This window comes from Clarias gariepinus, chromosome 12 (genome assembly GCF_024256425.1).
Source record: "Clarias gariepinus isolate MV-2021 ecotype Netherlands chromosome 12, CGAR_prim_01v2, whole genome shotgun sequence".
Lineage (NCBI taxonomy): Eukaryota > Metazoa > Chordata > Actinopteri > Siluriformes > Clariidae > Clarias > Clarias gariepinus.
Window position 1 is genome coordinate 20,158,564 of NC_071111.1, and position 15,353 is coordinate 20,173,916.

The 15,353-nt window shown below is 40.1% G+C and overlaps 1 protein-coding gene across 5 annotated transcripts in view; it reads left to right on the forward strand.

Annotated features, from left to right (window-relative positions):
• sfmbt2 (Scm like with four mbt domains 2) overlaps window positions 1–15,353 on the forward strand; it is a 71,827-nt gene that overhangs the window by 43,921 nt on the left and 12,553 nt on the right. For all 5 annotated transcript variants that reach the window (XM_053508652.1, XM_053508648.1, XM_053508650.1 and 2 more), the window contains 8 exons: window positions 300–397; window positions 2,153–2,254; window positions 2,599–2,746; window positions 2,873–2,955; window positions 3,961–4,087; window positions 6,000–6,113; window positions 9,441–9,483; window positions 10,417–10,481. In XM_053508652.1, the coding sequence (XP_053364627.1) occupies window positions 300–397; window positions 2,153–2,254; window positions 2,599–2,746; window positions 2,873–2,955; window positions 3,961–4,087; window positions 6,000–6,113; window positions 9,441–9,483; window positions 10,417–10,481 (780 nt within the window). The remainder of the gene's footprint in view (window positions 1–299; window positions 398–2,152; window positions 2,255–2,598; window positions 2,747–2,872; window positions 2,956–3,960; window positions 4,088–5,999; window positions 6,114–9,440; window positions 9,484–10,416; window positions 10,482–15,353) is intronic.

Below are 15,353 nucleotides of genomic sequence, written 5' to 3' on the forward strand. Positions count from 1 at the left end.
GTTTTTCTGCAAAACAGATCCTTATCATTTTCTCTGGAACTGTAACTAAAATATCTAAATCGTTTTATATTAAATCTACACATTATATATATGTAGTTAGATTATATTATGGCAGGAGAGTGGTTTAGTGATTAGTACGGTCACTTTGCACCTCCAGGGGATGGCGGTTTCATTGTGCGTAGGGTTTGCATGTTCCCCCTGTGCTTGTTGGACTTCCTCTGGGTACTCTGGTTTCCTCCCACAGTGTACAGACTTGTTATATGCTGCCAACATCAGTGCTCTTCTACTCTCCTCTGCAGAACTGCGTGATCTGAGGATTGCGGCGGAGTGGAGCGATGCTCTTGACAAAGCCATGTCTGCAGCCCAGGAAAAACCTCTACCTCTAGAGGTCTTTAAGGTGCGTTTCTACTTTAAAAGTAATTGAATAAAATGTAATTAAAGATAACAAATGTAATAATAATAAATAATTTATAAATAAATAATAATCATTTATTTTATGTAAAAATAATGCAAAACCCAATTTTTCATATAGGAATGTACACAGACACACACACATATATAATTGAATATTGATGATAATAATAATTAATCTTATGAAAATATATAATGCAAATACAAAACCATTTTTAAAACGCGTGAAGCAGTGTATATATAAATATATCTATAATTATTATTTAGCATTTTATATATATGCAAAACATTATACAAAATATATATTTATTTAAAAAAATATGCAATCAATAATCCAGAGTTAATATCCAAAATCATTCACAATCTACTACTGAAAGTGCCAACTGAGATCATTTTGCAGTGCATTATCTTTTTCGCATTTTGGTTTAAAACATTGAACACCTGCTGAATAACTGAAGCCATAACCACCTTTAAGCTCTACTGTACATTTGCTGTAATGCCAGATCTCACTGCTTTCCTGTCCTGGCTTCCCACTATCTACAATCAGACTAGTAGTTCGGAATAGAGTGAATTAATTCAGTAAACTGAACTTGATTTAGAATGCTTGTTAATTATTTTAATATTCGGTTACATATAATAATAGTCAATGTAAACCTGATTACTTTCACTCTTGGAATCAGCCCATGTGTTGTACACGCGTGTTTGAGTCACGATGCATTCCAAGTGCATCAAAATGTTGAGATTGGATGTGCGGAAAGACGGATATCAAAATGGCACTCTGCGAGAGATGCAGGATGGGAATTGGTCTCAATATCGAGCAGATATTCAGTGAAGATGCAGGACATGTACAGGATAAAAAAAAAAAGAAGTCAAATCTTTTCTTTAAAAAAGTTTCAATTATAGCACACGAAAAAGTCGCCCTTTGTTTTGTTATATGTTTGTAACGGTGACGTGAGATTCTTTTTTGAATATCTTGGGTAGAAAGCTGGGGTCGGAGAGCAAGGTCAGGGTCAGGAAGTTAAGGGCTGATTTGGGTTTGCCACACCCCTCCCCGATAGAGCCTGGCCGATCTGCTTTCTTGAGTCCCGGATACGGATGGCTGTAGCATCACTTGGGAATCGAACTCATGGTTTCCAGATTATAGAACGAACATGTTTCTGTTGCGCCTCTCGGGAGCCCATTCAGGGACTTTTTTTCTTAGATGGAATTCATTTCAAACTTGCATATGAATAAAAATTTTCCACAGAGTGAATCAGAATGGATTTATTCAGATTGGTGAAAGCTTTGCATGCAAGCAAAATAGAATGGGTTTCCTCCCTACTAATGACGATTGAAATATGCAATAAATTATAAATTCCTATAGCTCTCTAAGCGTTGTGGCCTCACTTGCATGTTTTGTTAGTAGGCCTATAACGACATACAGCTAAATAGCTGCCAGAGGAAAGTCATGGAAATGAGTCAGTAATACAGAGTAACAATGACAAAGTCTAACTAATAAGGTACTGTAGAGTGACTATATGTACTGTATCCAGCCTGTAATGACCAACAAGTCAACGTAACGAAGACGATCCTGCTGCTTTGGTAGGCAAACTGAAAAAGGGATCTGACAGCTTTAAGGGGTCAGATGGAGAGAAAAGAAATGAAAAATCAGAAGACAGGAAATGTGTATACACCAGCATTATACCAAACTCAAGGCATCAGGAGATCTGAAAGTGTCTGTGCATGTGTGTGTGTGTTACAGGATCATGCTGATTTGCGTAAACACTCATTCAAAACGGGGATGAAGCTAGAGATGGTGTCACCACAAGAACCCTTCCACATCTGCCCTGTATCAGTCACTAAAGTGAGACATATACCTCTCTCTCTCACACACACACACACACATGGATACATCGGACGCTATACTTTTACACTACCAGAGACTAAACATCGTATTTATCTTTATGGTCCGGTTGACATGGTGTTAATAGTTACCATCTCAAAAGTTCAGTCTCAACTTAAGACAATAAATCTTTCATCTAGTCCAGACTGACTGGACACACACCCTCTGTTAAAGCCATTATTTAAAAGCGGAACAGGCGATCCTTTCCTCTTGAATGAAACATGATCAGTAGTCAGACTTGTCGTGACAGCCCCAATGAGTTAAAACCATCCCTGCTAACCATTATGTCTGTGTTTCCCATGTAGGTGTATAATGAGTATTACTTCCAGATCACTGTGGACGACCTGAGCGGTGAAGCCTCGCCTTGCTCGGTGCTGTGTCACGCCGATTCTCCAGGCATCCTGCCAATCCAGTGGTGCTTAAAGAACGGCGTCGGTCTGCAAAGGCCTAGGGGTGAGTCCGTACGGCCATGTCGTCTCCGCTCAATTGCTGGTTAATGTAGAATTACATTTGGAAGTGTGAGTGTGTGTGTGCATTAAAACCTAACACCCCCTCCCCCAACACCATTGTCTTGCTCAGGGTTTCAGTCTCAGGACTTTGATTGGGCAGACTATCTGAAGCACACTGGTACTGAAGCTGCCCCGGATGCCTGTTTCCCCAGTGTAAGAACCCTCTTGGACACTTACGCATACTCATACACACACTTCCACCAACACACTCTCTCATTTACACTAAGAAACCTACAGTATGTACAGTATAGTGCGTCCAGGCTTTGCTAATTTTTATTCCATATGTTATTGTTGAATTAATTTTAAAGCATGATATAGTTTTTTTTATTGTATTTTAAAGTAGAGTTAATTGAATTGTTTTGATCAATATCAAACTTGTATCCATGTTTCATTATCTATTATACACCATCTAACCCACCAGTGCTGTCGTATTAACATCCCTAGCAGCAGAGGCACATGTTAGTCAAATAATGGTGTGTGTGTGTGTGTGCGTGTGTGGTACTTTTTTTGGTGTAGACTTTGGGGATTTTTTCCTTCAGTTCTATAAAGGTGCTTTGGGCAGTTATTTTGAAACGATAGGATTTTCCCTTTTTCAGTAGGGTATTTTCCCACAGTGTATCTATGTATAGCTCCGTTTATACACTCATCATCATCATCATCATCAGCATCATCATCATCAGGCACCTCTCAAAATACATTCCATCTAATACAGATTTTTTCATCTCACTTTGTGTGTCTCTGCTCTGAACATGATTTTTATTTACATTCTCCATGCCTGGTGATTTTCTCCGAGTGGTTTCCCAGGGAAACAGTTGTTGTGCGTGGGCCTTTTGTGTGTAGGTTTACTGGTTTCGAATTTGGCCAATTATACAGTAATTCTTCTAAATAAGGATTAACTGTGTTTCTCTTGTAGCTGACTCACTATGAGAAATTAAGTCTTACCAGAATGTTTTTTTTTTTTATATACGATTTTCAATCCTATAATTTATTTTCAGTGAATGTCTTTGTGCAGTTAATCATAAAGGTTCGAGCAGCCTTTGAACAAACGGGGAAAATCAATACTTACTCCTCTCTTGTATGCATGTTTTTGGATGCTGTGTGTGTGTGTGCACCTCCTATCTGCATGTATGTCTGGTGTGTGTGCGTGTACGTGTGTAGGCGTCTCTGAGTCGGGGCTTCTGTAAGGATACGTGGTTGGAAGCCGTAAATCCACTTCAGCCAGCTGAAATCAATGTTGCACGCATCACTCAGGTTAAAGGTCGGCTCCTCTGGCTCCGCTATGAAGGTAAGAGGCTGCTCTCTGTGTGTGTATGTAAGTGTGTGTGAGACAGAAAGAGAGAGACTATTTCCTTGGCATTAACTGTTTGGGTCATTTTCATAGCAACAAGGTGAAACGAAAGTGTCTAAACTAAATATCTGGTGGTTTGTATATATGAAACACAAACGCTGATGTCAGTGATCCTCCCATTTCCTTCATCCCTTAACGACACTGCAAACCTGGAGCTTATGATAGAGGCTTTCCTGGCTCCTTTTTCCATCAGTTGATACATCATTACTACTCGTGTTTTTGCAAAGCAGAAGGAAACCAGGGAACCCAGAGGAAACCCACATGGACATGGAGAGAGCATGCAACACTCCAAACAAACAGTAACCTGTCATTAGCAAATCTGAAATACTAGTCATGTACATTTTGTCATTTTCTCAGCATTAGCACTCAGCATAGTAAGTATTTAAAGTATATTTCTTCGCAAAGCAGACAATAAGCCTATTTTCGGCCCCCAAAAATACAATATTTGGGTTGTAGGCGCATATGTTTGAGTTCCCATGGAAAGTGTCCGAGTAACCAAATCTATCCATCCATCCAGTATCTCACATACCCACTAACAAACCCACTCACACACTATGTGCTATTTGGAGACGCCAGTCAGCCTCTGTATCGTAGGAGGCAACCAGAGAATCCGGAAGAAGTCCAGCAAGCATGATGAGCAGATACAAACTACACACACACACACACACACAGACTGGAAGTGAGATCCACCCCATGGAGGCGTGAGAACACAGAGCTAACTACCAAGCCACTGTGCCACATAGTAACCAATTATGTATGCAAGTCCCTAAAATAAGCTCAAGATCATAGCTTTATTTATGGAAGAACTCTTGTTTTATCATTTAGTCCTGGACAGTCAAAAGAAATTTGAAAAGTTCGAAGGAAAAAGTGCTTTTACTATACATATCCATTGTTACTGTCAAGTATTGCCGTCACTTCTCACATGGCATTAGTAAATAGATGGAGCACTGAGTGTATCAGGTTGCAAAAAAAGTGTTTTTTTTTTTTCTTCTCTTTATTTCCTGTATTATCTGTTTGTTTTGCTTTTTTTCTTTCATGTTTTTGTCACTGGCTTGGAGAGCTTTTGCACAAAAAAAAAACTCCGTGCACCCATATTGTCTCAATGTGTGCAAATAAAATCTCTTGAATCTAGTATCTTGCAAAGGAAGAGGATGAGTCAAAAATTTTCTGCACACCAGTTATATTAAAACTTCCGTTCGTCTTATCAGAGCTTTCCGATCAAGGCTACCGTCTCCCCAGTCACTGTTGTGCAGCTGTGAACGTGTTCCTTCAGTGCAAAGCGATTTGCACAATAGAAGAGCAGACTGCAGTGATTTTTTTTTTTTTTTATCTTGTGTACTTGGTGTCATTATATATTAAGGACTTTGTGCGAAGTATGGAGCAAGTGTTTGTATATCTCTAAGGAAGGTGAAAGTTTATAAAAGAAAATCATTACTGGTGTATGGAACCAAAACATCCTCAATCGCCGACCGAGAAAACGTACAAAACTCAACCATCAGCTGGAAAATTGATGTTTACAGTTTCCTGGGATTCTCAAGGGCCAGGATTGGAACATTTATGAGGAAGAAAGGTTCAACAATCAACAGTGCTCGTTACACTGAGATGTAGATTCACTTCTGATGAAGAAGTGAAGACAGCGGTGGCTCGTAGCTCAGCCTAAAACATTTCTAATGATGGAATACGAAAGCTTGTTGACAGAAGTGTATAGAAACGCAAGGAGATTAAGTTTAAAAATTGTAAAAATGTACTTGTCTTTTCTAAGAGTTGCAGATAATTTTTGACTCTTGTATATTAATGATCTAGATTTTGTTAACCAATTTTAACCCTTTGTTTCTTTTCCTTGTACCAGGCCTGAGCAAACCCCTCACTGAGTGTATAGTGGATGTTGAGAGCATGGACATCTTTCCTGTGGGCTGGTGTGAAGCTAACTTTTATCCTCTAACACCTTTACGCAAAGCAGTGTGTAAGTATGAAATGAGATTGCTCTCCTCACTTTTAACCCATCTGTACAGTATGTATTTCTAACCTCTCATTCCTTCTCTCTCCTAATCATACAAATGTTTTGTAGATACTGTCTTTTTTCCATTTTTTTTTATTTAGCACATTTTAGATTTACAGGAAGTGGGTTAATGTAGACCTACATCATCATTAAACAACGATCAAACGATATTGGCCAAGACTTTAGCTAGAAGTTTACTCATCAGTAAGATATTGCACCATGATTAAACGTCCCCCCCCCCCCCCCCAATGAGACCTCTGGGGACAACGCTCGATGACTTTTGACATCTTGACCTATGAGAGATAACCTTATTATGCTGGATGCTGAGAAGGCATTTGATCAGGTTGAATGGACATATCTGTTTGTGGTTTTAGAAAAAAGTAAGAATGGTGATAAGTTTATATCATACATTAAATGAATGTAGAGTAGTCCAAGGGCTATAATACATACAAATCTTTTTGCTCAGTTTAAGCTCCATAGGTCTACGAGACAGGGTTGTGCACTTAGCCATTTATTATTCGTTTTAGTTATGGTGCCACTAGGAGACTATTAGATTACAGAATATACTAAAAACAAGGTTTCTTTGTGTGCAGATGACATGTTGTTGTATTTAACACAGCCACTGATCTCGATCCCGTTAATGTTGAATATAATTAACTTATTTGGCAACTTCTCTGCCTGTTCCAGTGAAAGATAATGAATGGTTTAAGTATTTTTTGCTCTGAATTTTTGCCCTTACATCTTTATTGAACAAACTCCAAAGGGATTATCCAATATTGAAGACACTTGCTATTTCAGTTGCTTTATCTTTTTCAAAATATACCTATGTATTTAACCAAATACCTTTTTAAAAAGCTGGATTTAATTATTATTACTTTTATGTGGAATTATAAATGGCATAGAATGAAAAGGACCACCTTTACAAGGAGAAATTACAAGAGGACTTATTTTACTAGGCAGCATTTATCTGTTCTGGTACCTTGTACAGTAGTTGGATGACACATTGGGACTCTCTGGGTGGCTTGGGATGGAATGGGAGAACTGCCTGCCTGTGCTATTGGTGCTGTTGCTTTGTTCCCCATTCCACTCAGCAAAACAAGTTATAATCACAATTCGGTTATCTATATCACTGTACGGTTCGGAATCTAATAGGGAAGCTTGAAACTTAGAGCAGTATCCTTAGAGATATAATATTGGAGATTTGTATAAACTGTAGATGGAACATTTGCATCTTTTCTTCAGCTCCAAGAGAGATGTAATGTGCCAAGTAGTCACTTTTTTTAATAGATATTTTCAGTTTAGAAATCAGGACTTTCAGATTGTCCTAGGCCTGATAAACTAGATGGATGTTTAAAAGTGTTAGCTATATGGTGCATTGCAAGATGCTCATCAACCAAGTGCAGTATGATAAAGGCAGCTTGGGATAAAGAACTCAGAGGTGGAAAGAGTAATAAAATGTTGTACTTAAGTAAAATTACTGTTACTTTAGTGAACCTTTACTGAAGTACAAGTTAAGTTACCCTAATGAAAATCTATTCAAGTACAAATAAAAAGTAGCTCACTAAAAATGTACGCAGACTAAAAGTTACTGAGTTACTTTTTTTTTAACTGGGGGGGATGGAACACCCTTGCATAATAAATCTGTTCCCTTTGTTGTGCTTGAAATCAAAGTGTTCGCTTAAATATGACCACGGGTTTGCTTTATAAGAATTTGTTGGCATTTCACTTTCAGCTGTGTCTGCATCACTGACATCTGTTTTGTCCGTCTCCATCATTCTTGTGAATTTAGCGCGTTTGTTTTCCACGCCCATCAATCAATCAGTGCAGTGGTTTCCGAGGTGCAATTTTTTTCCTTCCCTGTTGTATTATTTGTATTATTTTTCATTTTCATTCATTTATTTTTTACTCAGTAGCGAATATGATTAAAAATGTAGTGAAGTGCAATACTTTAAACAAAACATACTTAAGTAAAAGCAAAATTACAGATTTTAAAAACTACTTTAAAAGTAGAAGTACACAAAAAATCTACTCAATTACAGTAATGCGAGTAAATGTAATTCATTACTTTCCACCTCTGAAAGAACTTGACCGTCAGATACCTCAGAATATTTGAGAGGAAAGTCTAGACTACATCAGCATGTGTTCCATTAATTCTCGACATTGTTAAGAGGATTGGGAGTTCAACATAGATTACATTATCAAGGGTAAAATTGCATAAGATATTTCCAGTGGTGTTTTCTTATGCGTCCAAGTCTGGCTCAGTGGAAATGACTTTACTTCATAATTATGCCTTAGGTCATAAAATACAGAAGTGTGGAACTATTTGATTGTCTTTTAAAAGAATCTGAGGAAATTTTAGGTGCCACAGCGGCGTCTCTTAGCATATCATCTTGTTACAGCAAGTCTTAGAGACAAAATCATTTTTATGTCTAAAGCTCTTGATGACAGAATAGACCAATATAATTTATTTGGAATGAATTTCATTCATTTTGAAGAAAATGAAACCCTAAGATTCTCAACAACAAAGGATAGCTGACATCAGCTATGTAAATGAGTAGATACTCATGGGGAAATGGAGTAGGGGAGTTTGGGGAACATTTAGTAAGGGGGAATTATTATTATTATTATTATTATTATTATTAATAATGGAACTTTATTTTATTTTTCTTTTCTTTTCTTGTTTGTGGATTTGTTTTTAAAATTAGCATATGGATCTCATGTTATTTGTTGAAAAAAAAAATTAATTAATTTGAAACTTCATTTCATAAATTCTTTCCACGTTTTTACAATAAAAAAATATTTTCAGCAGTTTGCATAAGTATTCACCATCATTTCTGTGAAAGCCCTAAATTAGTTGTGTTGCAACAAGTTGTTGCAAAATATTTACTTGTGTGCAATTAAAGTGTAAAATGATCTCATTATAAATACACCTGCGAAAACAAATGAGCTATCAACAGAGGTCCAAGACACATATTCTGGGAAAAGATAGATCCTGGTTTGGATGTTTTAAGGCATCTTATGTACACTTCATGTAGAGCATCGTTAACTTCATTATAAAAACACAGTAGGAGGAATATGGTTTATCTTAGAGAATAGATCTTTATCTTTTATCAACATGAGGGACAAACAAATAATGAAATATTACATGGAAAAATGTTGTCCTAGAGAAGTCCAGTTTAGTTACAGGTTATAACACTACATAACTTGGAAAAGTGGTTGACTATGTACAGTATGCATTGTAAGTATTCTATTTTAGTGTGTACATAACAGATTTTGTGTCACATTCTTTAGGTCAGTCTCAAAAGAAGATCGCTGTGGTGCAGCCGGAGAAACAGTAAGTTAACTAGAAAGTTCAGACTCTCTGCTTACACTTGGATCCAAATATTTTATACACACTCTTCCACTTCTCCCTACCCTTACAAAATTAATGGCGCTGAGACATTAGCGTTTTAATCCTCCGTGCGCCTGCCCTCGTATAACAGAGTCATCCCAGTCTCAACACTGTTCTGTTTCATTTCCTCTCTGTGCTACGGCCCCTAAACGTGCTTACAGCAGGAGACATGAGCGCTCTGCTTTCAATCGAAAATACAGACGCAGTCAGAAATGTTTAACTGGTCTCATACAACATTTAACATCTTCAGTATGCTGATGTCAGGCAGCTTTATGGCTGCCTGTGAATATATAAAGCTGTAAATTACTTAACACAAGTGGTGTTTAAGTCGGATTGGGACGTACAGTATGGTGAAATTTGCGAATGAAGGCGATTTACATTTGATTGAACCGATTGTGACTCTTTTGCTGCAGCAAAACATTTAAATGGTATAAACATTCTCAAAAAGGCTGTACGTACATGTGCACATTCGGCCGAGGTGACTTGGAGCCACACCATAAATATCACTTGCACATTACAGGATACCAGCTAGGAGATATTGCCACATCCCCTTTACAGGCCTGAGCTCAATTCAAGCCATTTCCATGTGTCTGGGCCAGTAAAGCAGTCTCTTTACTCCAGTGTTTCAGAGATGAAGCAGGTAATCCGATCATGGCTCGGGTGTAGTGTGTAAACTTTCTACCTTGATGGTATCCAAGCACTAATGAAACACTGGGATTACTGCACTAGTGTAGCAGAGGACTATTTATAAAGAGAAATAAAGGGAGTTTTAACTGTCATAAATGCGTTGTTATTTTTCACAACCATAAGTCCCAATTTGACTTGAACACCTATCATTATAAAAGTTGGCTAATAATCATATTGTGTGTTTTGCAGATTGACTCCTCCACCCAAAGAAAACATCTCTTTAAACCATTGTCAGTCTGTCGCCATGGACTCAGGTTATTTCTTATTTCTAATTTCAGAATCAGTTCCATACAGAACATTCACCGCATTATGTAGAATAAAAAAATGCCTATAGGTTTATCCCGGCTTGAGCAGATGAATGCTGAGCGGGAAATCATTTGGCATTCAACTTATCTACATGTGTTGGTAAAGCTTGAGATAAAAACAATTCCTTGCACAAAGACCATTGATGATGGTGTCTCGACAGGCCCGTCTCAGTCGCGCGAGTGGCCCAGGGCGGTATTTGTCTTGCGGGCTTCAGGCTTAGGGAATGTGGCTTGTGTGTGGTGTGCGCATACAAATAAGTTTGGAACTGAATATAACCAGCGTGTGAACGACAGCATAGCAAATTAAGCACCACGCACCATTCAGAGGTGTCTCAGCCGACTGCTGCGTTCTCACTGATTAAACAGAGAAAACACTGGGATAAATTTAAATACTGGAGGTGCAAAGGATTACAAAACTCACCTGTTTTGGTTATGAATCAGATCCTCTTTTTTAAGTAGCGACAAATATAATTTTGCTTCTTTTTATTATGTGTAAAACGTAGGAAGAACACTTAAGGACACTTTGCCCATTGTTGTTTAGTTGAATATAAACAACATTTAACTTTAATTAAGTTGGCTTGAGAAAGCCAACTTACTGATATCCGACTTAAACTTATTATTAGTGGTGCTTGCAAAGCATCACTATTGTTATCTTGCAAACTTATTATTATTATTCTTCTTCCGTACAAAAGTTCGGCGCGTAACTAGTCTCGCACCGTTTGTCGTAGACCCATGGGTGAGGTGTCAAATCGTGCGGCCTATACGGGAATGGGGTGCTATGACTTTTATAAGGGGTGGGCGGTTAATTGCCCCCGCAGGGGGCAATTAACCGCCCCAAAAATCCCATTGACTTAACATTGAGACCAACTTTGACGGATTATAGCGCAGAGAGTGAATTTTGTAGAGACATCAAACTTACCAGATTTGAAGAGGTTTGCAGCCTGTGTCAGATGATACCCCGGACAGGGGGATAAGTTCGACCCCCGGGGCAAGAGAGGTCCCCAAAGTTGCCCCATAGAATTTGAATGGGGATTTTGGCGACTTTGCCCATTGACTTATAATGGGAATTAAAAAAAATTACTAGTGCCGCACCGTTCGTCATAGACCCATGAATGAGGTGTCAGCCCGTGCGGCTTATTTGGGGGTAGGGTGCTCTGACTGTTGGAAGGGGTGGGTGGTTAATTGCCCCCGCAGGGGGCAATTAACCACCTACAGACTTAACACTAAGAACACCTTTGACTGAGTCTTCCACCGTTCGTCGTAGACCCATGAATGAGGTGTCAAACCGTGCGGCTTATTCGGGAGTAGGGTGCTTTGTCTGGTGAAAGGGGTGGGTGGTTAATTGCCCCCGCAGGGGGCAATTAACCACCTACAGACTTAACATTGAGACCAACTTTGAGTCCCATGAGTGAGGTGTCAAACCGTGCGGCCCACATTCGGGAACGGGGTGCTGTGACTTTTCTGAGGGGTGGGTGGTTAATTGCCCCCGCAGGGGGCAATTAACCGCCCACAGACTTAACACTGAGAACAACTTTGACTGAGTCTTGCACCGTTCGTCGTAGACCCATGAAGGAGGTGTCAAACCCTGCGGCTTATTCGGGAGTAGGCTGCTCTGACTGTTTGAAGGGGTGGGTGGTTAATTGCCCCCGCAGGGGGCAATTAACCACCCACAGACTTAACATTGAGACCAACTTTGACTGAGTCCCATGAGTGAGGTGTCAAACCGTGCGGCCCATCTTCGGAAACGGGGTGCTGTGACTTTTCTAAGGGGTGGGTGGTTAATTGCCCCCGCAGGGGGCAATTAACCACCTACAGACTTAACATTGATTTAACTGTGGATCTGACTGTCGTAGAGACACTCTTTTGCATTTATCATCATGCTCATGAGCCACGCCCCCTAGCACCCTCATTAGCATGCTGTTAGCATGATGCTAACGCGATTAGCATTTTGCTAGCATGATGCTAACAAAATTAGCATGTTTTTAGCTTTATGCTAATTTCATCAGCACATCGCTAGCATGATGCTAACGCTATTAGCATGTCGCTAGCATTATGCTAACTTTTCGCTAATCACATGTATAGAATGGTCCTAGCATCATGCTAGTGTAATTAGCATGATGTTTAGCTGATTAGCATGGTGCTAGCTTGATGCTAGCTATATTAGCATGTTGCTATCAAGATCCCATTGTTGTAGAGATATGGAGGGTCAGAGTTTCGCCACGGCAAGCACCACTCACATTTTCTTCAGGAAATGTACCTCTCTAGTTATTATTATTATTCCGAGACTAAAATTATCAAACGCTTCTCCTCCTAGAGCTTTAACTCCACTAACTCCAAACTCGGCCCAGACCTTCAGACTGATCTCGCGGGGTGTGCTATATCTTTTCTAACTGATCGGACTTACTAATTGCCCCGCAGGGGCAATTAACCGCCCCAAAAATCCCATTGACTTAACATTGAGACGAATTTTGACGGTTTGTTGCGCAGAGAGGGAATTTTGTAGAAACGTTAAATTAACCCTATTTGAAGATGTTTGCAGCCTTTGTCAAAAGATACCATGCACAAGGGTATAAGTTTTACCCCCGGGGCAAGAGAGGTCCCCAATTTGCCCCATTGACATATAATGGGGATTTTGGCGATGAACTAGTCCCGCACCATTTATCGTAGACCCATGAGTGAGGTGTCAAAGTGTGCAGAATATTCGGGAAGAATTTTTCTATGACTTTCCTAAGGGGTGGGCGGTTAATTGCCCCCGCAGGGGGCAATTAACCGTCCCATTGACTTATAATGGGGATTTTAGCGAATTATAACTGGTCCCGCACCGTTCATCGTAAACCAACAAATGAGGTGTCAAACCGTGCGCCTTATTCGGGAATGGGGTGCTGTGACCTTTCTAAGGGGTGGGTGGTTAATTGCCCCCGCAGGGGGCAATTAACCACTCACAGACTTAACATTGAGACCAACATTGCCCGAGTCCCATAAGTGAGGTGTCAAACCGTGCGCCCTATTCGGGAATGGGTTGCCGTGACTCTTCTAAGGGGTGGGTGGTTAATTGCCCCCGCAGGGGGCAATTAACCACCCACAGACTTAACATTGAGACCAACATTGACCGAATCCCATGAGTGAGGTGTCAAACCGTGTGCCTTATTCGGGAATGGGTTGCCGTGACTCTTCTAAGGGGTGGGTGGTTAATTGCCCCCGCAGGGGGCAATTAACCACCCACAGACTTAACATTGAGACCAACATTGACCGAATCTCATGAGTGAGGTGTCAAACCGTGTGCCTTATTCGGGAATGGGTTGCCGTGACTCTTCTAAGGGGTGGGTGGTTAATTGCCCCAGCAGGGGGCAATTAACCACCCACAGACTTAACATTGAGACCAACATTAACCGAATCCCATGAGTGAGGTGTCAAACCGTGCACCCTATTCGGGAATGGGTTGCCGTGACTCTTCTAAGGGGTGGGTGGTTAATTGCCCCCGCAGGGGGCAATTAACCACCCACAGACTTAACATTAAAACCAACTTTGACCGAGTCCCATGAGTGAGGTGTCAAACCGTGCGCCTTATTCGGGAATGGGTTGCCGTGACTCTTCTAAGGGGTGGGTGGTTAATTGCCCCCGCAGGGGGCAATTAACCACCCACAGCCTTAACATTGAGACCAACATTGACTGAATCCCATGAGTGAGGTGTCAAACCGTGCGCCTTATTCGGGAATGGGGTGCTGTGACTTTTCCAAGGGGTGGGTGGTCAATTGCCCTCGCAGGGGGCAATTAACCCCCCACAGACTTAACATTGAGACTAACTTTGCCCGAGTGCCATGTGTGAGGTGTCAAACCGTGCGCCTTTTTCGGGAGTGGTGTGCTATGACTTTTGGTAGGGATCCGTCGCACGGTTTTCCCGAAATTCCCAAATAACCACCCCATTTTCCCCTATTCATTTCAATGGGAAATGGCCCGAAAAAGGGTGAAAACATGGGTCACTTTGAAAGCTTACCGTTCGGCCATAATTTGTCGTAGAAACATCATTCAAAGTTTAAACGGGTCACAAGACTTTGCACTTTTACGGATTGGGTCCATGTTTTGATAACTTTCACGGTTGCTTCACGAGAGCAGTTTAAGATTGATGAAAATTTTGATTTTTCACCATGCGTGCCACTGTCAACTGCCATATTCACAGAGTGTGAATCGGAGGGTGTCTTTACACTGTCACCACGTCAATATAATACACTCTACGGGCATGAGGATTCAATATGTCGTAGTCAGGAAGTTCCTGCCACTCACGGTGAAAGAATTTTTGCGATCGGACCTACGGTTCTCGGTTGGGAAGCGTTTGTTTGAGAGCTTAATTATTACAGTTTGCGGTTCTCTGTGTCTGTCACAGAAGAGTGTGCGTGCGCATGCCCGCCCCATCCCCCACACCACCGACTTGCTAATGCCAATTAGACTCAATCAAACTTCTCTTCTATGTACTATTTCTAACCCATTCAAACTCATTCAAACTCATCTATCTATCTATCTATCTATCTATCTATCTATCTATCTATCTATCTATCTATCTGTAATCTGATTATTTCTATCTATCTATAGACTTCCCTTCTATGTACTATTTCTAACACATTTTAACTCATCCAAACTTATCTAAATTTTCTAATCTATCTATCATCTGACTATTTTAACTAATCTATCTATCTATCTATCTATCTATCTATCTATCTATCTATCTATCATCTGACTATTTATAACTAATCTATCTATCTATCTATCTATCTATCTATTATCTGACTATTTCTAACTAATCTATCTATCTATCTATCTATCTAT